Raw genomic sequence first — 27,211 nt, forward strand, 5'->3', positions numbered from 1 at the left:
GTTGAGAAATCTGTGACTTCAGTCTCTGTGATCTGCATTTATTCAACTGCTCCAGGGACTTGAACATTTCAGGGAAGTGGTGGTTTTTTGTTTGTGTGTCTTTTTTTCTCCTTCTCTAAATTAAGTTCTGGGCTTTAAAGGGTTGCTTTTGTGAGCTGAAACTATGTGCTTCTAAGAACGTCTAAACTGAGCAGTTCTAACAGCCTTTCAAGAGACCTTTTTTTCTCCTCTCCAGGAAGCTGTCGGCACATACCCAAGGGCAGGCATCTCAGATTTATTCTGGGATCTGGGATGTCAGTGGTGATAAAATCTGGCAGGCTGCAGCCAGGAATAGGAGTCGCATCTCTAGTTAAAATAATCTAAGAGAAACAGAAAACAACATTACTTAAGTCACATGGACTGGTCTGGGAGTCCATTCTTTCTGATGACAGGGAAAGCTAAATGGGATGGGAAGAAAATGGTCCAAGTACTAGCCTCTCTCGTCTGCCCAACAGTGGGATGTCGCTATGCTAGGGAGGTCATGCTTTGGTTCCCCTCGCTTCTCCTTCCTACTGCTGTGCTTGCTGGCCACGGAGCCTCCCTGCCCAGTCTGCTATCATTCCATCCACCTCGTGGTTCATTTTCCCCGGCTCTGTTCAGTTCATCATTCCTGTTACACATAAACCCCGGTGGCTCTGTGCTGCCTACAGAATGAAGTCCAAAACTGCCTGGCATTCAAAGCACCGTCATCTAAATTCCTACCTGTGTTCTTCATGAACTTCACTTCTGACAACCTGTACAAAATCCTCTCCCTACTCCCACTGCTCTTTTTGCTCTCCAGATCTTTATCTTTTCATGCAGTGACATTCCTTGCTGCAAGAGTCCCTTGCCCACCCCTCTCCACGAGTCTAAACCTTACCCAATTTTTTAAAAAATATTTTGTTTATTTTTGAGAGCGACAGAGTGCGAGCAGGGGAGGTACAGAGAGAGAGAGGGAGACACAGAATCTGAAGCAGGCTCCAGACTCTGAGCTGTCAGCACAGAGCCCAATGCGGGGCTCCAACCCACTAGCAGCGAGATCATGACCTGAGCTGAAGTCGGAAACTTAACTGAGCCACCCAGGCGCCCCAAATCTTGGCCAACTTTTAAAAGCCCTACCTGTTTTTTCCTTAAGATTCCTTAATGCAACTGAATGCCAGTAAGTTTCTCTCTGCCGGTTTGTGACCCAACTCTGTTCTACCTTGGTATTTTTTATTTTTAGAGAGTGAGCAAGCATGTGTGAGCCAGGGAGAGGAGCAGAGGGAGAAAGAGGCTTGATCTCAACAACCCTGGGATCAAGACCTGAACAGAAATCAAGTGTCAGATGCCCAACCAACTGAGCCACCCAAGTGCCCCTATCCTTGGTATTTCTTTAAGTACCTTATTTCCCTGTCAAACCAAGAACTGCCTTCTTCCCCCTTTTTACTGTCCACAGCACCTAGTGATGTGGGAAACAAAGGCAGAAGGAAATGGTAGATAAATTAAATTTCCTTATAACCTGCAGCCCATTGACAAATACTTGAGGCAGGCAGACTAGAACATTTCTTCAGGAACCCCCTACTGTCTAAATGCTTTGCTAGAGGGAAAAACAATCTTAGCTTGACAATAGCTAGGCCTCCAGTAGCCTGGGAGTCTTCTTTAGCATATGAAAATCCCTTTGGAAACTTCCCCTTGACTTTACCTCCCCCAACTCCCAAGTAGGTAATCAGTCTCTCCTCAGGGTCCCAGAGCAGCTCTTCCTGCCCATGGGGTCCTGTGTCTGTGCTTTAAGAATCACCTTTTTGCATCCAAGATGTCTCAAGATTTCTTTCTTGGCCATCAGCTCCGGACCCCACCACCATTCCAAGAGCCCATCACTAGTACATTATAAAGTATTCTGTATATGTCAGATGAATGAAAGGAAATATTTGAAATGATTTTAAAGATGTGACCATGAATGACAAGAATAAATAAGCCGTGAGATACTGCCAACGTAACAATATTACTCCACTCTGATTTGGGAAAATATGTGAAAAATATATCTGAATTTATTATCTCAGCACAGTATAATACAGGGGTGTGGCAACAAAGTAAAAATGAAAATGGATTGATATAAATATACTAAAGCCTAGTTTGTCAGGTATTAAAATGATACAAGTCTCCTGTTTTATTATAAAGTTTATACAGAAAAAAGATTTACACTATCCACAAAAGGATTTCCTTCCAAGAGCTGTAGAGTGGAGAAAGGGAAAAGCCAAACACTGGATTTAAAAGATGTTGAGGACATGATCTGGCCAGCCAGCCCATCCCGTATTAGCAGGCCCATGTTGGGCTTCCTTGTGGGTATAAATAGACATTCCATTTCTAAAGCAATCCTTCCTTCCTGAAGGATCTAGATGATGGGTTGTTTTTTGTTTTTGTTTTTGTTTTTTTACTACTGAGACATGCTTTCATCTTTGTGGTCCCATTTCCAGCACTTCACATGTTGACAGATCAGGAGGTGGGGCTTTTGGTCTACCTCTCTTCTGCCCTAGATGGTCATATTCCAGGAGGGGTTGGCTTTTATCTGTCTTCTCAGCTGACAGAATCCAGTCTGAAATCCAATCTTAGCCCCTGGAAACTTCTAAAATGGGAAGTACCTGTGAAAACCTATCCTCTCCCCTCTCCTATCGGTTCCCCCCACCCGCCACCCACTTGTACTGTGTTATGGCTCATCTCTGTGAAGAAGCACCCCGCCTTGGTGTGTCTTCTGAAGTGGAGGAAGCTGGGGCTTCCTCCCATGATGTCAGGGAACTGGGAGTCCTTGGTCATGGTCGCATATTGTCTTGAATCCAGTCTAGGTAATTAGTAATCTTGGTATATACACCTGGAACATCTTTCTGCCCACAGCCAAGGCCCCAGCTGATGATGCCAACTAGAGTCATGTGGTTGTCCTTCATACACACCAAGGGGCCACCTGAGTCACCCTGCAAAAGAGAGAACAGGTCAGTTTGCACAACACACAGACTCTTTAGGGGGAAGTTAGGGTTAATATTGTAGTGCTAATATCATATTCTTCAAAGTACTTAGCTCAGAGAGGGAAATTGTTATCTCAAAGATCTTGATCCTGTAGGGGATTAGGTTCTACATTGCAAAGTAGAATTGAGATAATTGCTCAGACATTTCAGGCCACAACCCTGGTTTTAACTCTCCCACTTACTAGCTATGTGGGCTTAGACTCACTGTGCTTCAATATTCTTATTCTGTATTCAATATTCAATATTCTGTAAAATAGACTTCATGCTAGCTACCATATGAGGTTATTATAGGAATTAATTGGGAGAGAGCATGAAGAACTCTGAGAACGACATATGACATTTTGTAAGACTCTGGGTAATTGGCTGTTACCGTCTTATTGAACCAAAATAATTTCTTGTTTTTGTTTTTAAGTTGAAGCTTGCAGATCATATTTTCACTTTGCATACAACTTTTTATGACTGTTGAGCCAGGGGTACAGCTGAGGTTTCTGAAGAAATCATTCAGAAAGAGACAAAGGTTGTCAAGGAACTGAGGGCAGAGGCTGATATGATTACCTTATAAGAACAAAGCCCACAAAGTCTTTGATGCAAGAGCCCTGCTTCCTTCTTTTTGTTTCCCCTCCAACCCCCAGGCCCTCGATGGAGAGCCTGACACACTGTAGGTTTGAAAATGTCTCATCAATAACTGTGCCTTGGTTATATTTAGGTCCTAATGCCACAGGTTGGTCTGTGTCCCATACCCAGTCCCTCATTATCACAAAAGAGAAGTACTAACTCTGATAAGGATGCCAACACAGACAACCTGAAATAGTTTGCTTTCCCAGGCTAAAAACCTCATATTAGGGCTGAATAAGAGTTTTTAAAACTTATTTCTCACAAATCATCCATGTCCCCCTTCCTAGTAAGCTACAGCCCCTCCTCCCCCTTCTACGTGGCAGACCCCAGTTCTCCAGCACCCCCAGAAGTCAAGATTTGCTTTATTTGGGGCGCCTGGGTGGCTGAGTCAGTTAAGCATCCAACCCGACTTCGGCTCAGGTCACGATCTCGTGGTTCATGAGTTTGACCCCTGTGCCGGGTTCTGTGCTGACAACTCAGAGCCTGGAGCCTGCTTCAGATTCTGTGTCTCCCTCTTTCTCCATCCCTCCCCTGCTTGTGCTCTGTCTCTCTCAAAATTAAATAAACATTAAAAAAAAAAAGAACTGCTTAATTTGTGTTGCTTTATCCATCACTTCAATAGTCAATCAATTGCCTGGGCCTACAGGAAACCCTGAACCAGGTGGAGTTTCCGGTAGAGACATTGGGGAAATTTCCTGCAGTTTAGATTTCATAACTTTGGGTAACTTTGATCTTTCTCTGATTGTGTTATTCTTTGAGGCCCTCATCTCGAACTTCCACTGCCTCCTCAAGATGAGATCCCCCGGTTCTGGCTGTAACTTGTTTCTTGGTTCGGAGCCTGTTGGCCAAGGGACACTTTTACCCTTGGGTGGGTTCAGGCTCTGGCGAGACTCTCGTGTTTACCTGGCAGGCATCATGGATGTTTGCCTGGTTCCCACCACTTCGTGTGTCTCCAGCACACAGCATATTGTTCGTCACGGTTCTGTTAAACAAGTGTTGTGACGTGCAGCGGCCGGCTGGGTACAGCCTGACATGAGCCTCCTTCAACCGCTCAGAATAGAAAGGAGAAGCTGCAAGAGAGAAGGGAAAATGTCCGATGGTTTTAGGGAAAGTATTTGTAAACCTTTTGGAGGGAGGAAGCCAAATTTTCCAATAATGGCTAACTTGTCTCGAGCTTTCACACATATTAGGTGGACGCCTACAAAATCGTCAAGATTGTTTTGACTGACAAAGCCAGAAATCTTACAGAGTTTAGCCCATGGTTTCTCAGTAGTAGCACTGGTGACGTTGGGGCCAGATAATGTGAGGGGGGCTCTCCTGGGCACTGCAGATGTCTGCAGCATCCTGGGCTTCTGTTCCCTAAATGCTAGTATAAACCTCCATCCTGAGTTGTGACGATCAAAGATGCCTCCAGACATTGCCGGGGTCTGCTGGGGGGGAAAAATCACCCCAGTTGAAAACCACTGCCTTCACCTACTATCATTTCATTCTCACCGTCTAAGGAGGCAGCTAAGTCTACCCCCATGTTACTGGTGAGAACACAGGGGCTTGGGACGGTGTAAAACAAAAATCCCCGTCCTGGGCCACACTGCTACAAGATGCAGATCTCAGATTTGATCTCCGGACTACGCAACCAGAGAGTCCAAGAACCACACCCCCTAGGGGCGCCTGGGTGGCTCAGTCGGTTAGGCCTCCGACTTCGGCTCAGGTCACGATCTCGTGGTCCGTGAGTTCAAGCCCCGCGTCGGGCTCTGGGCTGATGGCTCAGAGCCTGGAGCCTGCTTCTGATTCTGTGTCTCCCTCTCTCTCTGCCCCTCCCCCATTCATGCTCTGTCTCTCTCTGTCCCAAAAATAAATAAACGTTAAAAAAAAAAAAAAAGAACCACACCCCCTAATCACTGTACTCCACTTCTTATCAGAACCTTCCTGAAGTCTGAAGCTCTTCAAAGCACTTGTATTACTCAGACCCTTCGTGGCCTGCACAGTGACCCTGCGAAGTAGGGAAGGCAGGTGAGGGGTTCTCGGTCCGCAGGGAACTTGCCTACATTTACATCAGTGCCTGAACCAGGGCTAGAATGTCACTGCTTTTTCTTCCACCAGAAAGTGCATGCCCTGCTGTCCTGCAGACAGACAGGATGGGGCCGAGACTTCCTTCCACTTACACGCCTCGTGCTTGCCGTAGCCAGACAGCTCACATTCTGTCCAGTCAGGCAGGCGCAGGTCAGCTTCAGGGAGACAGACGGTGCGGACAGTGTCACTCTCCTGGGCACACTGTAGCGAGTCTGACTGCAGTTTCAGCAGTGCTGGGAGAAGAGGAAGAAGGGAATAAGCCGCGTGGGAAGGGCTGCTTCTGACTTGAGGGGAGGAAGACGAAGGAGGAGGCGAGGGTGGGGGGGGGGAAGAGGTGTGAGTGCACATGTGTGGCTGTGTATGGTGCCGTCCGCAGCGGGGAGAATGTGACATCTTACCAATATCGTTGTCGTAAGTGTCGTCATCAAATTCCTTATGGATGATGTATTTTTCTACTTCAAATTTCTGCTCCTCCTCTCCAGGGACCACTCGGTACGTTCTGCCCAGGACCACCTTAAGGTGGTGGGGAGGATACCTAATGGAGAAACAGCCTTATGCTCTGCTCACTGTAAGGCTCCTTCTAACAGGCCTGGGTTCAAGGCCTTAGAGTCTAGGGAGACCTACTGGGTTTTTCTGAAGTGCCTACCTCTCCTGCAAGCAGTGCGCAGCAGACACGACCCAGCAGGAACTGATCAGTATTCCGCCACACAAAAACCTCTCCCCTGGTGACCTCCTGTTCTTGACAAAGATGGCAGCTTGCCACGGGTGAGAGGTGATGTCTGCGTAGAGTCCTCCTTTAATGCGGAACTGAGGCTGCTTGTACTGTCTCAGCCCACAGGTGGCTGGGAGAGGAAAGGAAAGAGAAGGGACGTCAGACCTGTGGTCCCTGGCGGGGGGTTCCTTGAGCACCTATCTTGGTTTCTTCTCTTGGAACCCCAAGTTTCTACAGGCTTACTGCACTTCTCCAGGTTAGCAGAGAGTGAGAGGACAGTCTGCATGGTAATAAAAACCACAGCTTTCATTTGTCGAGTACATGGTACATGCCAACCATCACAGGTACACTTCCTTTAACCCTCATGACATGGACCTTCAGAGAGTCTGGGAAATTTTTGCCCAAAATCACAGGGGCACCTGGATTAGAACCCAGACCTGCCAGACTCCAAACTGGGGGTCTTTCTGCCGTGCTTCATTACTCCTGGCTTTTTCCTGCACCTGCTGCCTGGCTGCAGAAATAACACGGCAGTGCAACTTCCTCCAATGGGCAATGTTCCCCATTTCTTTTTCATCTACTAACTTTGCCCACTTTTCAAGGCTTAGGTGAAATCCCAACTCCTCTTGAGGCTTTCTTAACACTCCCAGCCCACCAGGCTCTGAATGAGCTTGCTGATCCTGCCCACTGAGGACCTACCATGTAGGACTTTGGCTGTGAGTTCATTGGTGGTTTGTGTCTTACTTGCCCAGTTAAATAATACGTTCCTTGAGAAACATTCTGGCAGGTACGTGCATTCACAGGAACTGAGTAATAATAATCTATTCACAGAGGGGCACCTGGGTCGCTTAGTTGGTTAAGTGTCCAACTTCATCTCAGATCATGATACCACGGTTTGTGAGTTCGGAGCCCCGCATTGGGCTCTTCGCTAACGGCATGGAGTCTGCTTAGATGCTCTTCCAAACTCTCTCTCTCTCTCTGTCCCCATTCCTCTCACACTTATACTCTTTCTCTCTTTCAAAATAAATAAATAAACTTTTAAAAAGTTTATAATAATCTATTCTCAGTGTCTTTTTTTAGCAAAATGTGCCAACTTAAATTTTCTCTGTCTTCCACCCCCTCCACTAACCCAGTGTTAACCCCCTCCAGAGTCCCCCTGTGTTAAATGGGCTCTGTGGGAAAGGTGGAAAAGCTCACAGCAGAAGTACAAGCTGTGGGGTCCGAGGATGCGGTGTCAGACCCCAGCTGTGTGGCTCAGAGCCCAGTGAGCTTGGGCAGGCCACATGACTTCTGAGCTGCTTTCCTCATCAGTAAGCTGGACGTAGGAGGACTGCCTGTCACCACGTTGTCGGGAGCACACAGTGAGAGCACTTTGCTCTCTAGGGGAGCACACATATGAGAGCTATCCTCCTCTATGCTCACTATGACCTCATGGTCAATCATTAATAAAGGCAACTGGAGAGAGAAGTTTAGAGCCTAATAAATGCTAAGAGCAACTGGCAAGTTCTTCTCTTTCTTTCTGCCCCTCCCATCCTGGTCGTGCGTGGGAAGTGAGCACCTGACCAGAGTGTTGTCATCCTACCGTGGCTCCAGTCATGGGAGGCCCTTCCCCACCAAGGCCCTCCTAAAAATCTGGGTCTGAAGCAGACAGCTGTGAAGACACGGGGAATGGTAGAGGAAATGGCCAGGAGGTGAGACTGGGCAGAGGGATGTGGCCAAGGGCCAGCCCTTACAGCACTGGGGCACATCACAGTATTCCCACGTCAACTTGTGGTCCTTCAACACGTGGCACCAGGGCTTGGCATCTCCATCTGGGTTCCTAGATGGTGAGAGAGGTCAAGGTTCTCAATCACATTTTCAATCCCATCGCAGGCCACGTGAGCGAGGAAGGAGGCTCAGTAAACCGATGGCAAAAACACTGAGCTGGGCAGGAGGGTCCTGAGTTCTGAACTTGGCTCCATCAGAGATCTCACGGTAGGAAAACAATCTTAACTTTGTTTTTCTATCAGCAATATAACATCGTCATCTCGCAGGTGTGTTGGAAGGTACCGTGAGCAATGCTATGAGAACACTCTTATGACTCACTGGGAGAAAGGTGCCACAGAGGAACAGAACAATGAGGACAGAGTGGCTGTGGGATTGCACCTCTAGCCTGGGATGTGGGCTGAAACACTGGTGAACTTCACTCTTCATAACAGGTGTTATTCCAGCAAATGAATACGTGCGGCCAGATAATGTCCATGGTTCCTTCCCACCCACTGAGTCTTTCATACAACTTTAGGCATGAAATCTCTCATCCCACCGCCCACTCCTGCCCCCTGCCCAGATAGGAACCCATGGCCCCTGTGCTACGTACCGGCAGTAGTTGTGTTTGCCCAGGCCCAGTGCCTGGGCGTTGTTCTTCCACGCTGTGTAGACCTTGCCTATCAGGGCCCTGGAACTCCACTGGAGGCAGGAGGCACCAGACGTGGTGAGGCTGTAGGTGCCACGGTATGCTAACCCTTTTCCAAAGTAGCAGTCCCCGTTTTTTTCTGGAACAAAAGAAAGTCTCACATTGACACATAGCCAATTAAATGCTACAGCAGGCATATCAGGGTTTGCAGCCGGAGCCGCTGGCCCGAGAGGCTGTAGGCAGCCAGGCTCGCCATAAGAAGGACGTGATAGCATCCCAACTCCCCTCTTTCCTCATTCTTCCAACCCTTTTACGGAGGGATGCGAAGTGGCTTCTGTCTGCTGGGCCAACTTTCATGATTGGATGTGGCTTCCTAGATTGCTGTGTCGAGTGATGCTGAGGGTGGATTCGCATTCAGCAGACAGGGATGCTGTGTTCAATTATAGGTGATTATTGCTGGAGCTGCTTTGAAAGTAACAGGGGGTTTCCTGGTTTGTACTTGACAGGTTGTGGCGAACCAAGGATCTTCAATGGACGGACATGTCCGCAGCCCCTAACTTCCCAGATTTTGTCTGCCAGTGATCTGAAGGATTTGTTGGGCTCGAGCAGGAGAGAGGACATGGACCCAGGAATGCTGCCTATTTTCACCTATTTGCCCCCATTTTACCCTCCTTTCTCCCAATTTGAAACTGGCAAAGTGTACCACTATAAACAGTATAATTAAAGGGCCACCTAGACCAGTGAGTCCCAATTTTACCAATCCTGGGAGTGGGGAGGATGCTTTAGAATTAGTGTAAAGAGGAGGTGCCTGGGTGGCTCAGTCGGTTGAGTGTCCGACTTCGGCTCAGGTCATGATCTCACAGTTCATGAGTTCGAGCCCCATGTCAGGCTCTGTGCTGACAGCTCAGGGCCTGGAGCCTGCTTCAGATTCTGTGTGTGTGTGTCTCTCTCTCTGCTCCTTCCCTGCTCACACGCTGTATCTCTCTGTCTCAAAAATAAATAAAGATTTTAAAAAATTAAAAAAAAAAAGGAATTAGTGTAAAGAGCCCTCAAATTCACAGACAGGTATGTCAGACCTACCTGTAGACAGAATGTACATTATTATCGTATATGAGTGGTTAGAACTTTAAAACTTCTTTTTCATACTATTGTGACATCATTGTTTGTGAAAGCACCACAGAACTCAGGGTGCTTTTTTGTAACTTAGGGTTTTTAAATTTGGGAAATTTTCTCTTATTAAACATTTTTAAAGAGAGAGACAGAGATTGAGAATTAAGCCCATCAATCACAAAAGGGAGAATCTCTGTTCATCCTCAAGAGGACTGGAAACCACCCATGCGGCCCACCTTCTCCTCTGTAAACGAGGAACCTGAGGGTCGGGGGTGGGGGGGTGGCGGGGGTGGGTAAAGAGACCAGCTCAAGGTCAAACAGCTAGTTAGAAGCCAGGCCTGAGTGAAGATCTGAGTCTCCTGACTTTCTTCCCTCTGCGAACAAAATGGTCAACCACTAGCCCACTCCTCCGTCTCCTCAGTTGTAGAAACACTATCAGATCTGTCTTTTGAGACTCTTCTTCCCCAGACACCACCAGGGAAGGCGGGGAGGCTGCGCTTACCCTTGGGGCAGGCTGGCGTGCTGCAGAACTCAGTGCTGTACTGCCCTGCCTTGAAGACGTAGCACCAGGGCCTTGAGTCTCTGTCTGGGTTCCTGAAAAAGCAGCCAGGGAAGGCCAGAGGAGGTGAAAAGGGAAGTCTCCCTCTCAGACCCAAGGCCTTTGCATCCTCTTCTGGGGAAAAGGTTAGTGCATTTCTGGTCGTACACAGGGCAGTTGTATCGTGTTAGGTGGAAGTATGACCTGGTCATTGTCTTCATGTGGAGAGTAAGTATGGTTGAAGGAGGCCCAGGAGCCATGTTGACAAGGGGTGGCCTGTGACGGTTAGTTTTATGTGTTACCTTGGCTATAATGCCCAGTTATTTAATCAAACATGAACCTAGGTGCTGTGGTGAAGAGATCGCTACGGTTAACAGCTGCAGTCGACTCTGAGTAGAGATCATCCTCCATCTGTGGGCAGCCTCATCCAATCTGCGGGAGGCCTTATGAGCAAAAGCTGAGAAGAAATTCTGCCTCAAGACTGTGCTGTCAAAGCCTGTCTGAGCGCCCAGCTCGCTGGCCTGCCTACAGATGTGAGACTTGCCACCCCCCACAATTGGGTGAGCCAATTCCTTATAATAAATTCCTGTATGTGTATCTAATGTATTGGTTCTCTGTCTCTGGGGAACCATGGCTGATCTGAACTAGGCCTTTTCCCCGACTCTAGTAGCTCCTCACCAGAGGAAAGCCCACCCGGTAGGGAGGACGGCCCTCTCACCTGCAGTAATTGTGGTTCCCAAGGCCTAGCATGATGGCGTTTGGCCTGCGTCCGTTGTAGGGCTTCAGGGCCAGTACGCTGCTGTTCCAGTTGATACACTCGGCCCCGCTTTCCGCTGTGCTCCACGTGCCCCTGTAGGTGATACCCTGGTCCTTGTAGCATGTGGCACTGGCATCTGATCAAAACAGGACAGGTGACATCTCACATGTGAGTCCCCCTCTTTCCTTTAGATTTCCAAAGGGGTTTCACACCTGCTCTGGCATCACCCCCAAGCCAGTGTGGCGGGCTGGCTGCGGAAGCTACCGGAGCAAAGGAGGTAAACGGGGCGGCCAGTTCACCCAGCTGACTGGCGGCAGAGCCAGACTCCAGCCCAGCACCCAAGACGGCACCCACTGGGCCCAGCGCTTTGATTGCCTAACCGACCCTTGGACGACCTTCCCTGTCCCCACCCCGCCCCCGTCACCACACTCTTCCTCCCCTTCCTGGGAAGATTTGGGATTCTGTCCCTCTCTCGCACCACCTACCCACCACTCACCTATTTCACAGCGTTTCCCTGAAAACCCTTCAGGACACTCGCAGACAAAATCTGAGAAATATAGAGCCTGCCGGCACGTCCCCCCATTGAAGCACCTCGGTTCGCTGCAACCTGCCAAGTACAAACAAGGAATTACTTCAAAGCAGTTCCAAGGATAAAGGAGTTAAAATTTTAAGAGTGCGCTCTACCTGCCAGACACTGTTCTAGGCAGTTTACAAAAATAACTCATTTAATCCTCACTGCGCCCCATGAAGTAGGTACTACTTTCTCCCCATTTGACAGACAAGGAAGCTGAGGCCGGGTGAGTGAAGGCAGAGCCCCAGGCCCCAGGCTTGCTTGTTTGCTCAGCACATTCACATTTGCCCAAGGCAAAAGGAGGTCTGGACAAGCCAGGGACATGAAATACAGGGTTTGGGCCCAGGAAACTGGACCCAAAGCTCGAAGCTTCCACTGGCAGTCCATACGTACATTTAAAAAAAATATACTTTTAAAGTTTATTTATTTATTTTGAGAGAGGGAAAGAGTGTGTGTGTGGGAGTGGAAGAGCAGCAGAGGAGAGAGGGAGAGTGAGGATCCCAAGCAGGCTCTGCACTGTCAGCCCTCGAACCCAGAAACTGTAAGATCATGACGGAGTCAGGATCGAGAGTCAGAGGCTAGCTGACTGAGCCACCCAGGGGCCCCTATACGTACTTCTGACGGGCACCGAGTGGCACAGCGAGCGACCACTGTTGCACCAGCAGTATTCCAGCCGGTTGCTTCTGAGTACGGGACGCAGCCACGACTCATTCTGCAGGTACAGCATCTGTGTTTTTTCATCCCTGCAGGTCACTGTAACGAAAGACAGGCTGGCCTCTTGAGGGCACAACTCACCAAACACTGACATCCCGCCCCTGGTTCCACTGAGAAAATCCCTCAGTTTTTTTGTTTTGTTTTGTTTTGTTTTAAATTTAAATTCAAGCTGGTTAACGTACAGTGTAGTATTGGTTTCAGGAGTAGAACCCGGTGATTCATCTCTTACATAACACACTCAGTGATCAACCCAACAGGTGCCCTCCTTAATCCCCATCACCCATTTAGCCCATCCCCCACTCCCCTCCCCTCCAGCAGCCCTCAGTTTGTCCTCTGTCTTTTAAGAGCCTCTTCTGGTTTGCCTCCCTCTCTCTTTTTATCTTATTTTTCCTTCCCTTCCTCTGTGTTCATCTGTTTTGTTTCTTAAATTCCACATATGAACCTCACTCACTTTTAATACAACCCATCCTTCATGCCTTTTTTGCCCTCGGCCGGAAGATAGCAGATACCTAAGAATTTGTCACCAAAGACCACTTTAATTACTTTTCTTCTGATGGGCCTTCATCTTGGAAGAATTTATCGATCAAAATACATTTACAAAGTAAGACTCTAATTTTTCATATTAATTCATCTAAAATATGCACATGTATACGTATAAATTGCCTGCCAGAGTTTTTGATCCACATGAGTATTACCACACTGAAATGATGCATTGCTAGCCCAAGAGAAAGAAAATCCACATTTTAGTCTGTGTGGGAAATGTGCTACTCCTGCCAGTATTTTTTGTATAAATGAATATAGTCTAAGTGCTCGCATTGATATTCTCACCCTTTGTCTCTGTTCGCAAACCAGAAAGCCAACTTCACAAATCTTTAACTTTTCATTAATTAAAGACATGACAAGCACTCATTGTACATAATTTTTCTGTTGTTTCTTTGGAGGGTCCCCTGGGGTCAGGACACCCTTGTCAGAAATGCTTATCCAACAGCAAAGGCATTAAGAGTTACTACCATGACTCACTGTGAGGAAACTTCCACTTCAAAAGAGGTGTTGCAAAGCCTCCCAGACCCGAAGGAAGTAGGTCATGAAGGACAGAGATGAAGGCCCCAAGTTGGTGGCTTCAGACTTGAAGCTGGGCCCAGAGTTCTTCCAACAAGAGTCAAGACAATCCGGCTGCTGGCATATTTTATTTTTGGAATCCTACCTAATGCTCATGGGGATGTTCCTCAGGTTTCTAGAGTCGACTCTAGACTCGGTCTTATAGAGAGAGTCTTTCCACAGCTGTGGACCTCCTGTGAGACCACCCAGCTTAGTTACCCCATTTTTACCAGACAGAAGAAATGGAAGCACAGAGATGGCAGTTGACAAAGATGCCACATGGACTCAGGAGGGAAGGGGATTGCAGCCCAGGAAAAAGACCCTGGAGGACCAGCACAGCTGCAGCTGGCCATGGGGTGACCTTAGGCAGGTCACCGCTCCATCTCCAGCTCGGGTTTCTCACCTGTGTCACAGGGTTTCGGGCCACTGAGCTGGCAGGTTCCCACCAGCTCTGTGACTCCCTGAGGGCCACCTGCTCTGGCCTCTCAAACCTGGCCTCGGCTAACTGGGTGGATGGCTGAGTGATGGGCAGGGGGGACACAGGTGCCTTTGCAGAATCACCCTGCGAAATCTCACCTTCACACAGCTCAAGTAAGCTGGGTGTGGTGGCAGATAAATTCCCTGACAGAGCGCCTGGAGCTCCTAAGTCCTGACTCTGCCTCCCGCCTCCACTGACCCCCTCCACTGACCTCAGCGTCATCTTACCTCTGTAAGATCTGGCTCCTCTTCTGAATCGTGGGTGGATTTCCTGCAAAGCCACCAGAGGTGGAGGAAGGATCAGCACATATTGGGTATCTTAAGAACAATGGTGGTTGATCCAGAGACCACTGGCGCACCTGCCAATCAGATGCTACCTGCCCCAGGAGCCCCCCCTCAGGTAACTGGCCCCAGGTGCAATGTCCACTTCTCGCCTTCTTTTCTAATTCTTCCTCCCCTTCTAGACCAGTGCCGCCAGAATAACTTTCTGAATGATGAAAATCTTTAATATCTGTGCTGTCCAATACCATAGCCTGAACTGGATTTTTAAATTTTATTTAATTCTGAATTTAAATAGCCACAAGGGGCGAGTGGAATTGTAGTCACACACACACCCACATACACACACATACACACGCTGATTCCCTCCATGTAGCCATCCCCAACTCTCTCTCCTCTAAAATCTCGCTGGGCCTTCCATGATGGTGCTCTTGTTTGCTGGGCATTTTTAGAGAGCATGTCTACAGGACAGCTCCCATCCCAGTTAGATGGCTAGTGGCACTGGTGGCTTCCCAGCTTCCACGGCTCACTGTGTAGGCACTATCTTTCCCAAATACTTTATGGATTAATTCAAGCACATTCTTTAAAAACAGCTCCAAAGAAGGCAGTCAGAGACAGTGGGGTAGAATTAAGAACTGTTTACTGAGGTCAGCAGAACTGCCTAGAGTTCTGCCCCCCGGAACCCTGAATCCCAAGCATCCCGCACAGAGAGGAGTATGTGCACTATACTCTGCGAATGCTGACCTCTGCCTCTCCACTCTGACGTTAGCCCACCCTGGGCTCCCGAGGGCCTTGAGAGTCCATAGGCCCGTGGAGGAGGGCACAGACCTGACCCGCACACCCACCTGGCTGGGCAAGGTGAGGGCTGCCCCACAAAACAGCAGGGTGAACACCAGCTCTTTCCTCAGGTTATTCATCGTTCCTTTGGAGCGTCCCTTAAATTCTGGAAGAAGAAGGGAAAAAAGCTCAATCGTGTGATTGAGAGATGAAGGAATATGATAAAACTCAAGAACCCATGACTTTATCATGGCGTCTCCCCTCCAGCATCCGCTCCCACAGAGGGAAATGCCACAAATATCTGGAAGATTCCTTTAATTGTGCATATTTACCATCTTAACCATTGATATATGTGTATAGTTCAGTGGCATTAAGCACATTCATCACCACCACCCATCTGCAGAACTTTATCATCTTCCCAAACTGAATCTCTACACCCACGACCCACTAACTCCCCACTCCCCTGGCAACCACCATTGTACTCTCTGTCTTTATGAATATGACAACTCTCAAGTTTCCTCACATAAGTAGAATCCTACAACACACGTCCGTTTGTGACTGGCTTATTTCATTAGCATAATGTTCTCAAGGTTCATCCATGTGGTGGCCATGTGTCAGATTCTCCTCCCTTTTTAAAGCTGAAGAAAATTCCATTGTGTGTATAGACCACATCTTGTTTATCCATTAGTCCATCAATGGACATGGGTTGCTAGAAGATCATGTTGCCCAGGGATGTCTGTGGGCTGAATAGCGTAGGCCATCCCTGGCACTTCTTGGCAGCCTGGGTACCCCATGCCCTGGCTTGATTTTCCTAGAAGTGAATTCCTGCCCTGGGAGATGGAACCACAGAAATGTCCCCTCTCTGACTTTCTTGGAGGACACCGTAGGGATTCTATTGCGGGCACGTTACAGAGCCAGACTACCTCAGATTACCTGGGTTCTTAACTGGCATGCCTCCTGGTCCAGCACAGGAAATGCTCCCCTGCACCAGCTCGCACCCTCCCCACAGCTCCCTCGGATTTTACAGACGGGCCGGCAAAGTGTAGGTTGGCAGAAAGGAACAGAAGCATCTGCTTTTTGGTTATTAGACTCAGATCTTCCTGGACCCAAAATTCCCAGTTTCCATGTGCTGTTCCCCAGTGATCTTGCCCTCAGCAGCTTAAAGTAGGTTAGTTGGTCGGGGTGTTATTTTGTGGTCTGGCAGACCCACTCGCTCCTTTGTCCACAAGAATTAAATCAGGGCATTTCTTCCCTTGACTCATTTCCCTTCAGTCACAACAACTTTTGGTCCCACCCCTCCTCCCCATCCCCAGGGTCCTCAGGGCCCTGTCAGATCAGGGGCTTCCAGAAATTTCATCCTGGGCTGGCTCTGGCTCCTTCTTTGTTTCTTTGCAAAAAGCTTCCCTGTTGGAAGTGCTCTTCCCCTCACTGGCCACAGGCCCCCTTCAGAGCAAGGATGACAAAGAAAGAGAGTGGGGTGGTGGGAGGACTCTTTCTGCCTCACTGCTTCTTCTGGGGTTGCCGGGGACAGGCAGAGGCGGGAGAGGGAGTGAGAGGGCAGTGGGGGCTGGTCAACGAGATTCCCACACCCAGGCTCAGAGGGCGTCTGCCAACCAGCACGGCCCTTCCCCAGCCCCTCCCCCACTGGGAAGGAAGCCAAAAGAAGGCAGGATCTGGGCCTTTGTTCTAATCTGGTGTGTCAAGCAAGGCCCCCCTCCTGGGCAGGGTAGGGCAGGGTAGGGCAGGGTAGGGCAGGGTAGGGCAGGGTAGGGTGTGCTCTTGGAGGAGGGGGACGGCTTTCTCACTCTGAGGAGGAAGCTCTCTACTGCTCACAGGTTTCCCAAAGTTTCTGAAGAGAGCAGTTAGGGAGTTGAGGCCATCAGAAACAAGAACACTCAGTATAATCTTCTGACCGCAGGAATCTGCTCCGGACTTTCCTTCTCAGGTTTCCTTACCTTTCCCCTTTCTTAAAATGGCCCAAAACCCCTCTTAAATTTCCCTTCTTCATTTCATCCCATTTCTTTATAACCTTTTACAATGGATCTTCTTGGGGCGCCTGGGTGGCTCAGTCTGTTAAGCATCCGACTTCGACTCAGGTCATGATCTCGCGGTCCGTGAGCTCGAGCCCCGCGTCAGGCTCTCTGCTGACAGCTCAGAGCCTGGAGCCTGCTTCAGATTCTGTGTCTCCCTCTCTCTCTGACCCTCCCCCCATTCATGCTGTCTCTCCCTGTCTCAAAAATAAATAAACATTAAAAAAAAAGTTAAAATGGATCTTCTTACATGGATCCCCCCTCTTTCTTCCTGATGTTAGTCCTGATTCTTGTAGTGTATAGATTGTCCCATCCTTTATTATCTGGGCCAGGCCTTGAGGTTAGGGGGACCTCTAAGCTCTTGGGACTTTATGAAGAAATGCTGAATGAAACAATGAATGAATTAGTAAACGAGTCACCAATCAACAAAGAACTTAACCCTTCTTAGCGTTGCATGTCAAACCAACCAGCCCTTTGAATAAACTCATTAGCCTAAGCCCAGGGGGTTGGATGCCCACTGGGATACAGGGATACCATTTTACTTCAAGAACGCAGGGCAGGGGCCTAACAACAACAACAACCGCAAACTCTGGGTACTCCTAAATGGAACACCATTCTAGATGTCAGAAAGTTGCGAAGTGAGAAATGGAATATTAACACATTTGCATTCCCTGGACAAATGGGAGAGGGCGACCAGATCAGGGAGGCACAGCATGACTTAGGGCTGGAGTGGCGGCTCCCACAGCTGCATCATGTTAAAACCCTTTGGCGACTAAGGGGCATAAGGGGCAAAGGGGTCTACTTTTGTCTTCCGTTCCTGGGAGAGTTCGAGACCATCTCTGTTCTATCTGTCCTCCACTTTTTTGGGCCTTGCCGGGCCTTGAGCTGACCCAGTGACAGTCTCCAACAAGGCAACAGCTCCATCTCGCTGCACAGAGGCAATGAGAGCAGCTGGACAGGCTGAACGGGGTAAGAGGATGACAAAGAAGTGAGTCATCCTGCAAGCAGACCAGCAGTGTAGTCCAAAGACAAGGGAGAAAGAGGAGAGGAGGAAAAAATGTGTCCTTGTTTTGCCTTCATTAAAGAGGTGGCTGTAGCGATCTGGGGGCAGTGCCTGGACAAAGAACCAAGTGAATACCAGAAACAGGGGCTCAGACTCTGGGTGTATGGGGCCTCTGCCAGGGCAGACTTCAGCAACATGAACCACAGGCTGCCACCAAAGGCAGAAGCACCATGTGGGAGTCAGATGCGAGGTGTAAGGGTAAGAAGTCCTTTGGGGTTCATTTTATAAATACAAAGACTTGTCATTTTTTTTTCTGTGTTCTCTTCCTTTTGCTATATTTAAGTTTCCCAGAGTCAGAAAACTAAAAAAGCAAGGAAGGAAGGGGAAAGAAGGAAGGAAGGAAGGAAGGAGGGAGGGAGGGTAGAGGGAGAAAGGGATGGAAGAAAGGAAGGAAGGAGAAGGAAAAAGAAAAAAGACAAACCACTAGGATGTCTCACTTTGGTTGGACTGGAATCCCTGAATCCCTGAAAGCATCACTGTATGAGAGTAATGGTAGAATGGCCATAAGTCCTGTGGTCCCCGGGGTCCTAAGGACCCAGCCCCAGCAGGTCCACCCTAGCATACAAAGTTGATTTTGGCAGATTTGCAAAAGGCACCCTCTCTGGTGGATGGACTTCAATAGACATGGAGCTTGGCAAGTTGACAAAGAATCTGTGCAAATTAAAAAACAAGCACACAAAAAAACAGGACCCATGGCCTGGCAAATAAAGCATGGACTGCATTTCAAGGATGTATGGATGGGCACCCTTGTGTGGGACTCAGCCTGCACATCTGTGTGCGGCAGCCTCATCTGCTCCTAGAGCATCTCTGACCTCCCTGCCTCAAAGCTGTGTTGGTCCTGCCGGCTACAGCAACAGAGTTAACTCTGTTCACTGGCCCTTCTGAACAACAGTGAATGATGACTGTTCCAGGGGAAAAATGGGAACAGTGGACTGGTAACCAGGGAGGGGGTTACTCTCCTAGAGCCAAGGAAGTGTGCCATTGTAGCTGAGAAATCAATGATCCTGCCAGCCAGAAACTCAAGTGTTCATTTCTGCAGTGGTAACATGGCAGAGTGCTGACTGATAGGCACCCAGCCAGAGGAAGGGCCTGGGGGTCATTCCTGAGGGTGACCTGTTGTCCTCAGTGCCTTTGCATTTCCCTTTGCACTCTCCTCCACTGTCCTACCTTCTCCATGCTCCCTCTGAAAAATCTGTCCTCCAGAAAGGAACCGCTATCCTCATTCACAGAAGGTTAGAGTGACTGAATAAAAATTGATACGCTGCCCTTCGCAAAAGCATCTATATTTTGAGACATAAAATCTGCTCCCTGGGATGCAAATCCAAGTGGTCTGGACTCTGGAGCTTTCCTCCAGGGCTAACACTCTGTGGTCTTCACTGTTGTGAGAACAAATGACGTAATGGGTGTAAACTAACACACTTATAAATGAGTATAAGTATTTTATTTAAACACAACCACATGCTTGGAGGTGACCGGCAATAAAAGAGCTGCATAAATACAGTCAATCAAGTTCTGGGGTTCTAGGAGCAAACAATGCAATTGCTCCAGCAGGTATAGAACTGGGGGACTTGTAGTTGCTACTCTTGCAAGAAAAAGGCAGAAATATGAGCAAGCTAGACAGAAGATGGAAATTGCAAGGGAAAGACAAAAGTAAGTTGATACTATGATCAAATTTTACACTGTGTGCAAGGTTTGCTACCTTAATCTTTGGTAGAGGAGATTCCTGGGTTATTATTGCTTTGCAAAGCTTCTCTCTGGAAACCTTAGTAAGTGAGAGTCAGTCTCCAAGAATACCAATACTCTAAAATGACTCATGGCTTTAAAACAAATAACACCCTCTCTCCACCCCCCAACCATCATGGCCCAGAATGGATGCCAAAAAATTAGAAAAAAAAGTAGTCCAAGGAAGAACTCCTTGGAACAGCAAAGGCACGTCTGTAGGGTCAGGGCAAGAGAGGGGGTGCGATGGCGGGAGGACCCGGACACAGGAAAGGTGGTGGGGCCCCCACAAAAGCTCACCTTTGCAAGTTCCAGAGGGAGCACAGAACTGGGGGCCAGTAGCCTGGTAACCCTGGTCCCGCGTATACAGGTCCTGCTTTTCACAAAGGCCCTGCTCTCAGAATAAAAGCCATTTTCAAAAACTGACAACATGTAAACAATTCTTAACTTTTCAATTCTTCATTTTCTGTGTGTCCAAGTTTTTCCCTCTTCTTGAATAGAGCTCTTTTACAACTGGGGGACAAGAGAGGAAGGGTTTGTTTCTTATCACCTTGATCCATTCCAATGAGGTGATAGAATAGAATCCTCTCCTATCTCTCACCCATCTCACTAGTCACTCAAGAGCAGCATTCTTTCCAAGGCATCTTCAAAATATAGGCATATGACCTGGGTCTAAGTTAACCTGGCAACTCAGAAAAATCTACACTGAGCACTGTCATCTGCTCCGTGTCCCATGCTTTGCCAGGCAATTCTAGATATTTGGAAGGAATGAGGACGTGTTGGATGTGGGTCTTGGAAAACAGAAGTCCATCCTGCCTCCTTTTACCATAAAAATACAAGAAACCCTTCCCTAATAAACTTATAATCTTGTGAAGAAAAAACAAGGTTCTGCTGGCAAAAGCTGACTCCATTAGTCAGTGCAATAAAATGTTAACCTCGAAGACTGAATCTAAACAATCTGATGTTAATCTAAAACAGTGTCTCATTTTAAGCACGAAGGTAATTCCTCGTATCCCTTCCACTCCCTAAAGCCATCATCACTGCAAGGCAATTAAATATACAATACCTTGATAATTCTTCAGTTTACCTCCAGAATTCAACACACATGAATGAGAAAAATGATCGGAAGCTTTCACTGTATCATTACTGAGTTTGTCCACATTTCACTGGGCTCACCTGAAAGGGATGTTCTAGTATATTTTTGAGAACTGCATGTGGATTCATGCCACTTGCTCCACAGGCACTCGAGTATCTCCCACTTGCCAGGCATAGGGTTTACAAACTTTACAACCCTTTTATAACCATTGAATCATTTAAGGCAATATTATTGTCTTGTTTTTACAGGCGAGAGAATTTAACTTCAAAAAGGTACAAGGGCTGGGGCACCGGGGTGGCTCAGTTAGTTGAGCATACAACTTCGGCTCAGGTCATGATCTCTCGGTTTGTGGGTTAGAGCCCCGCGTCGGGCTCACCGCTGTCAGTGCAGAGCCTGCCTGGGATCCTCTGTCCCCATCTCTCTCGGCCCCTCCCCTGCTTGCACTGTCTCTCTCTCTCAAAAATAAATAATAATGTTTAAAAATTAATAAAAAAGGTACAAAAGCCTTGGCCCTAAGGTGAGACACTTTGTGACAAGTGGTGTCAGGACTCAAACTCGACATGCTTTCCACCACTCCTTACTGTGTCCTGATGCTGGACTGTAATGTTTTTTAAACCTTAAAAAAAAAAAGTTTATTTATTTTTGAGAGGAAGAGAGAGAGACTGTGTGTAAGAGTGAGCGGGGAAGGGGTAGAGAGAAGGGGGTACAGAGGATCCAAAACGGGTTCTGCACTGACAGCGGTGAGCCCGATGCGGGGTTTGAACTCACAAACTGTGAGATCATGGCCTGAGCCAAACTCGGACGCTCAATGGACCGAGCCACCCAGGAGCCCCTGGACTGTAATGTTTTTAATGTGCTCAGAGTTGATATATGAGAAGGGTAGCATGTAAATGCAAGGAGCATAGCATTTACTGGAGCAAGACTGGAGTCTTTTTTTTTTTTTTTTAACGTTTATTTATTTTTGAGACAGAGAGAGACAGAGCATGAACGGGGAAGGGTCAGAGAGAGGGAGACACAGAATCTGAAACAGGCTCCAGGCTCTGAGCTGTCAGCACAGAGCCCTACACGGGGCTCGAACTCACGGACCGTGAGATCATGACCTGAGCCAAAGTTGGACACTGAACCGACTGAGCCACCCAGGCGCCCTGCAAGACTGGAGTCTTGACTTCAAATTCCTACTACCACTTACAGGTTGTGTGTGGTTTCCTGGATTTTCTAATGGGCGAATCGTTCCCGCCTTGCTGAATTGTTACAGCAATTAGAGAAGAAGCAGACAGAGGCCCTCTAAATGGCCAGTGGGCAGTAAAGTCAGCTATGCTTACTGTCACAAGTGTCCTTCAACAATGGGAGCACCAAAGTCTACAACTTCTTCCTGGAAAAACAACTGAAAACTACCAAGGCAGAAAAGATGCCACCCTCTGTGGGGTTCCCAGTGTGGTCAAGCATTAATACCGAAATCCTGTTCCCTGGATCATGTGGGCATCTTGTGATAAGCTGCAACTAGATTCATTACGACTGAAAGAAAAGTTCACACCTTTCATGTACGTGTGCACAGAACAGTATTAACGGGAGCCCTTATTTCCTGGATATGAGGTGGTATCTCTTATGCTATTTTTAATCTGTTTTTTAATTTGCCTTTCCCAGACCTATTTACACCACACAAGCCAGGGCTGCTGTGGACTCTCAGAGGAAGCAGGAACTGGTGCCCAAGACAGCTGGAAGATCTGGGCTGTTGCTCCTGATAAGGGCTGTCTGATGCCGACCACATGAAATGTTCAAAAACCAGAGACATTATGTGATAAAAATAAGGAAACTGGAGCTTCCCAGAAAAAGGAAAACAAAACAAAACAAAACCTTCCCTTTTTCTCTGCATCCCAGGTGGCAGACACCAGCTCTTGCTACAAGAAGGCAAAATAAAACCAGTTTCTCTTTTCTATGAATGTGACAAAAGATCTAGTTGACCAGTAGTCTTTCTCTTTTAGATTATTCATGGTAGGCTACTAGGTTTAGTTTCCCTACGTCCTGTCCCCAACCTGCAAAACATTCAGCTGACATCAAACTGTTCATGCAAAGATCTCTAACAAAGGGACTTGAGAACCTCTTTGAGTGTCATCCTCAAATGCCATCTGTCAGATCCCCCACCCACCCATCTCTCCCTCAAGCCCCAGCTCAGTCTCATTTCCTCCTTGAATTCACAGGTGGAGATTTACCAACTGTATGTATTTACCATCATACATTTCTTGAGCACCAACCATGTACCAGACACAGGCTCCATGGTATAAAGACATATATACTGTATCTTCAGAAGCTCATAGTTTAGGAACGGGACAGACAAGTAATTAGGTAATCACAGTACAGTGTGATCAGCACTGTGATAAGCAGGGATGTAGGGATAGAAGGTGGAAATGCAGAGGAAGAAAGGGTCTTGTTGGAATGTGGAGGAAGGAGATCTAGTTCACTCTCATTGAGGTAGGGGGCTGGTCAAGGTAGGCTCCTGGAATTGATACTATAGAAGCTGTTTGTTGAACAAAATCAAGGGGCGTTCCTGACACAGCATATCCCCAAGATGACAACACTGTGCGGGGTCCAGGATAACAGCAGCAAACAGCCAGAGTTGCTTACTCTTCAGCACAAATACCTTCCATTGGGTAAAGGAAGTTGATTCACAAACCCCAGCCTCTGCCTTCAAGGGCATCCCTAGGGGGAAGTGTGGTTTGGAAAGCCCAAGAGTTCCAAGGACATAAGAGCCTTTGGGGCATGTTCAGTTTCAATTCCCTAATGTCTAGTTGTAAATTAATGGAATATTTGGGACCATATAATAAACAGAAAAGGCTTTGAATACAAAGGTATCCCAGTATCTGGGTTCAGCCTGACCTTGAAGTGGTTACTTCAGAGGCTCAAGTTGGAATCAGATCTTATAGATCAATCCCCAACCGACCTCTCCAAGGCACTGATGCATGCGTCTGGAGCACCAAATAGCCAAACCGTCCTTTGCAACTCAGCTGGGTGTGCTAGCCAAGAGTCGCCCTCTGGGTCATGGTTGTTTGCACAGATAGTGCTAGGCAGCTGCTAAGGACACTCCGTTGCATTAGCTTTAGAGAAAGACCATCTAGTTAGCATCTTCTGGGTAATCATGATAAGTACCAGAACCTGCCCAAGGTTCATAGCCTGAAACTACAGACAGAATTGTTCTCCATGCAAAGCTAATGACCCAAGGAAGGAATGAATGGAATATTCTGGTCACCCGTTGTCCATCCTAACCATCTTACCAGAGCAGTGCTGCAATTCACTCACAGAGAATAAAAATATTACTCTGAGGCTGCAGGTGCACAATGCCAGATAATCAAGTGAAATTGAACATTTCAACCCAAAACCCCAATTTTTCCTCACCACCAGATACTCAGTATCTCTGAGAAGTGTATGGACTTTGTATTTTGACTAGAGGGAAATTCACTACCATTGCTATGAACCATGTTGCCCCCTCATCTGTATGATAGAAAATAACCTGCATACATACTAGAAGCTTTGGAAGTCCTGAAGCTAGATCTTAGCCAGAGGGCCCCTTCAGTTGCTATAAAACCCCATAACCAGAAAAGCTGTTGCTTGCAGATTTAGTAATAGGCCTCCCTTGGAAAGTAAGTTTCCCCAAATGTTCTGTGGTCCCAGCCACTCATTTACAAAAGACTTAGATCGGTATGGTCACTAGGTGTGGCTGGGATGTTGGCTGCAATAGTTGGAAAGGTACTGAGCATAGTCTGCTCAACATGTTAGGACCCAAGGAAATAAAAGCCAAGTCCCAGAGCCCATCCTCAATGAGGACAAAAAACAGCAACACTGCTGTCCCTCAGCTACTCCCTGGCTGCAGGAGCTGTTCCGGTGAAGCCACTGAGGAGTAGCACAGATACCAGGAGTATCTGATAAGAGGCATCACAAAATACACTGAGTTGGTCTTAGGGAGTCTGGACAGAGACTGAGCTATTGGGCAGTGGGGAGCTACTTTTGCTCTTGATGAGATCCAGAGCTTTGAGTCTGGTGTCTCTGAGAATATTCTAGGTAGAATAAATTGATGGGTGCAATGGAGCTATTTCTGTTTCAATATTTACAAATCCCTGCTGGTGCCTCGAGTCTGGCTCTGTGCTTACAGGAAGCACTCACGCTGACTGTCATATATTGATTCCGGACAAGTCAGTGTTGAGATCCCAGGATGAGTCCTCCTGCCCCCACAGGCAAGAATTGCTAGGAAGTTACTTTTGAGGGGACTCCCCATAATAGTTGTATTTGCAGAATATCTTCATGGAATTGCAAACACACACACACAGAGACACACACACAATTATTTTCTGTCGTCAACCCACTGCAGGAGACCACCATTATTATTCCAGCTTGGTCACTGCCTCAGCTCAATCATTGGTACCACAGTTCTTTGCATTTGAGTTTGTCACTAGTTACCTGGGAGCTCAGCATATTATTCTGCTTTCCTGGCTCCCTCCTGTCCTCCCTCCCAGTGAGGTTAAGAAAATAAAGATAATAACAATGAAAATCTAGAAAGCTTTGATATGCTTCCTGCAGAATGCTCTTGAAAGAAAAGCCATTGATGTTACCCCCCCCCCCCCCCGTAATTGAGAATCCTTAAAGAGGACCTCACACTTGCACACTGGGCAAAACGCCAGAGGACAAACTGACCAGTGGAGATGGGGAGGGGTCGTGGGGGGAGATCAGAGGCCTTTCTCTGATGCGTCCTTCTCTTTCCCAGCACTTCCCAACTAATTAATCATGCTCGGAGGCAAGTTGACCATCCTGCATCCCTAGCCCCTGTTCCTTAAAGTTCTTGATGGGCTCTGTTGGGTGCAGGGGCGGGGAGGAGGGAGGGCAGCCCGACATGGCCAGGGACCCTCCAGGCTCAGATAGCCCCAAATCCCAGAGGCAGCTCAGTTCATTCACATTTCTTGCCCGTTAGTCATGAGGTGCTCCCATTGTCTATTCAGAACATTTCTCTACAATTCTTTTCACTTTCCCCTTTACTCTGCAAACAGAGATTTCTTCTCCAAGACATAATCCCTCCTATTCTCTCTTTCCTGACCACCTCGCCCTTCAAAACAGCTTCAGCCTATCCCAATGAAATGCAGATACAGAACGAAGGCTCTGTTTGGGCACTGATTCTAACTAATCCTCTTTTTGCCTGCATTACAAAGTCAGTCCCTCATTAAGGTATTCCTCTAGTGGCTCGGCTTGCCAGAAAGACTTTTAAGAGAGAGAAGAGGAGATGGGCAGACAGAGAGTCACAGAATTCGACCTACCGTCACTGCTTGTCTTCCTTCCCTCCCTGGGAGAGGCTTTCTCTTCAGCCCTGGGCTCCTGCAGGACCTCAGCTCCAATCTCCCTGCACAGCTCCGGCCTCCTTTAAATTTCAAGGCAGGGGGTGGGGTCGGTGGCCCTGGGTGGGCGGGTTTCTCTGCAGCAGCAGGATGCCCAGTGGACAGGGCCACGAGGGAGCCAAACGGGGCGGGCCTGTTTTTATAAAGAGGGGGAGGAAGTTTATGATGGAAACAGCACAGCCCAGCCTGGCTTCGGGCCAGCCTGATTATTCACAATCCTGATGTCACCGAATCACAGGAATTTGGGAGTTGAACAGAACCTTGACGATCATCTTCCTTTAAAGCCCTAGTCTATGACCTAAAAGAGACCCTCGGGGTCGGCTGGCTGCAAACCTATCATGGAAAGAGGAGTTTGCTATTCTTAGAAAATATACACTGCCGAGGCTGACTGGTTCTTCAGGAATGTCCAGCAATGACTCTGCCCCTCTGGACACAAGACATTGGAAGGACTGGACAGGTGGACCAGTTGCCTCCAGGCACAGAAGTGCCAAAATTGGAGCACTTGGGGAAAGCAGGGCAGTAAACAAAGGCGGGCAGGGCTCCTCTACAGTGGAAAGTAATTCCCAGCCTGGAATATGCGTCAGGTACCTGTCCTGCCACTCATTTCTCTTCTCTGCAAAGATATGGCTGAGGTCTTTTCAGCTCCAGCATTCCCTGAGTGGGGCTGTGGAATAAAGGCAGGGGGTGGGGGGTGGGGTGGGCCTGAGCCAATGCTCTGTCTAAACGCTTTTTCTGCACAGCCTTGCCTTGAAATTCTATCACTAGCCATCCATCTCTTAAACGAAGGGAAGCTTTCCCATGTTCTGG

General features: G+C 47.9%; 1 protein-coding gene and 1 long non-coding RNA gene across 2 annotated transcripts; one reads left to right on the forward strand and one right to left on the reverse strand.

The window, feature by feature from the left end:
• Positions 1 to 2,588: 2,588 nt before the first annotated feature.
• On the reverse strand, positions 2,589 to 26,464 carry PLAT (plasminogen activator, tissue type). The gene is made up of 14 exons (XM_049631495.1): positions 26,327 to 26,464; positions 15,190 to 15,287; positions 14,294 to 14,336; positions 12,392 to 12,529; positions 11,702 to 11,812; positions 11,167 to 11,341; positions 10,413 to 10,504; positions 8,765 to 8,939; positions 8,142 to 8,227; positions 6,346 to 6,541; positions 6,098 to 6,234; positions 5,792 to 5,932; positions 4,533 to 4,699; positions 2,589 to 2,963 (listed from the first exon to the last, which is right to left on the reverse strand). Exons 2-14 carry the CDS (start codon positions 15,259 to 15,261, stop codon positions 2,805 to 2,807), a joined length of 1,692 nt encoding a protein of 563 aa, XP_049487452.1. The 5' UTR covers positions 15,262 to 15,287; positions 26,327 to 26,464; the 3' UTR covers positions 2,589 to 2,804.
• LOC125923305 (uncharacterized) lies at positions 7,646 to 9,784 on the forward strand. The gene is made up of 3 exons (XR_007457987.1): positions 7,646 to 8,099; positions 8,281 to 8,382; positions 9,307 to 9,784. It is a non-coding gene; the product is annotated as an uncharacterized LOC125923305 (long non-coding RNA).
• Positions 26,465 to 27,211: the final 747 nt, after the last annotated feature.

This window comes from Panthera uncia, chromosome B1, assembly GCF_023721935.1.
Source record: "Panthera uncia isolate 11264 chromosome B1, Puncia_PCG_1.0, whole genome shotgun sequence".
Taxonomy (NCBI): domain Eukaryota; kingdom Metazoa; phylum Chordata; class Mammalia; order Carnivora; family Felidae; genus Panthera; species Panthera uncia.

What these genes read in the sequence shown, in the direction of transcription:
- PLAT (XM_049631495.1), bottom strand. Translation starts at nt 15,261, where the DNA reads ATGAATAACCTGAGGAAAGAGCTGGTGTTCACCCTGCTGTTTTGTGGG. An exon ending in CTGTGATGTGCCCCAGTGCT is followed by an intron (nt 6,542 to 8,141) that starts GTAAGGGCTGGC and finishes TTCCTCTCCCAG; the next exon opens with CCACCTGTGGGCTGAGACAG. An exon ending in CACTTACGACAACGATATTG is followed by an intron (nt 5,933 to 6,097) that starts GTAAGATGTCAC and finishes CTCTTCTCCCAG; the next exon opens with CACTGCTGAAACTGCAGTCA.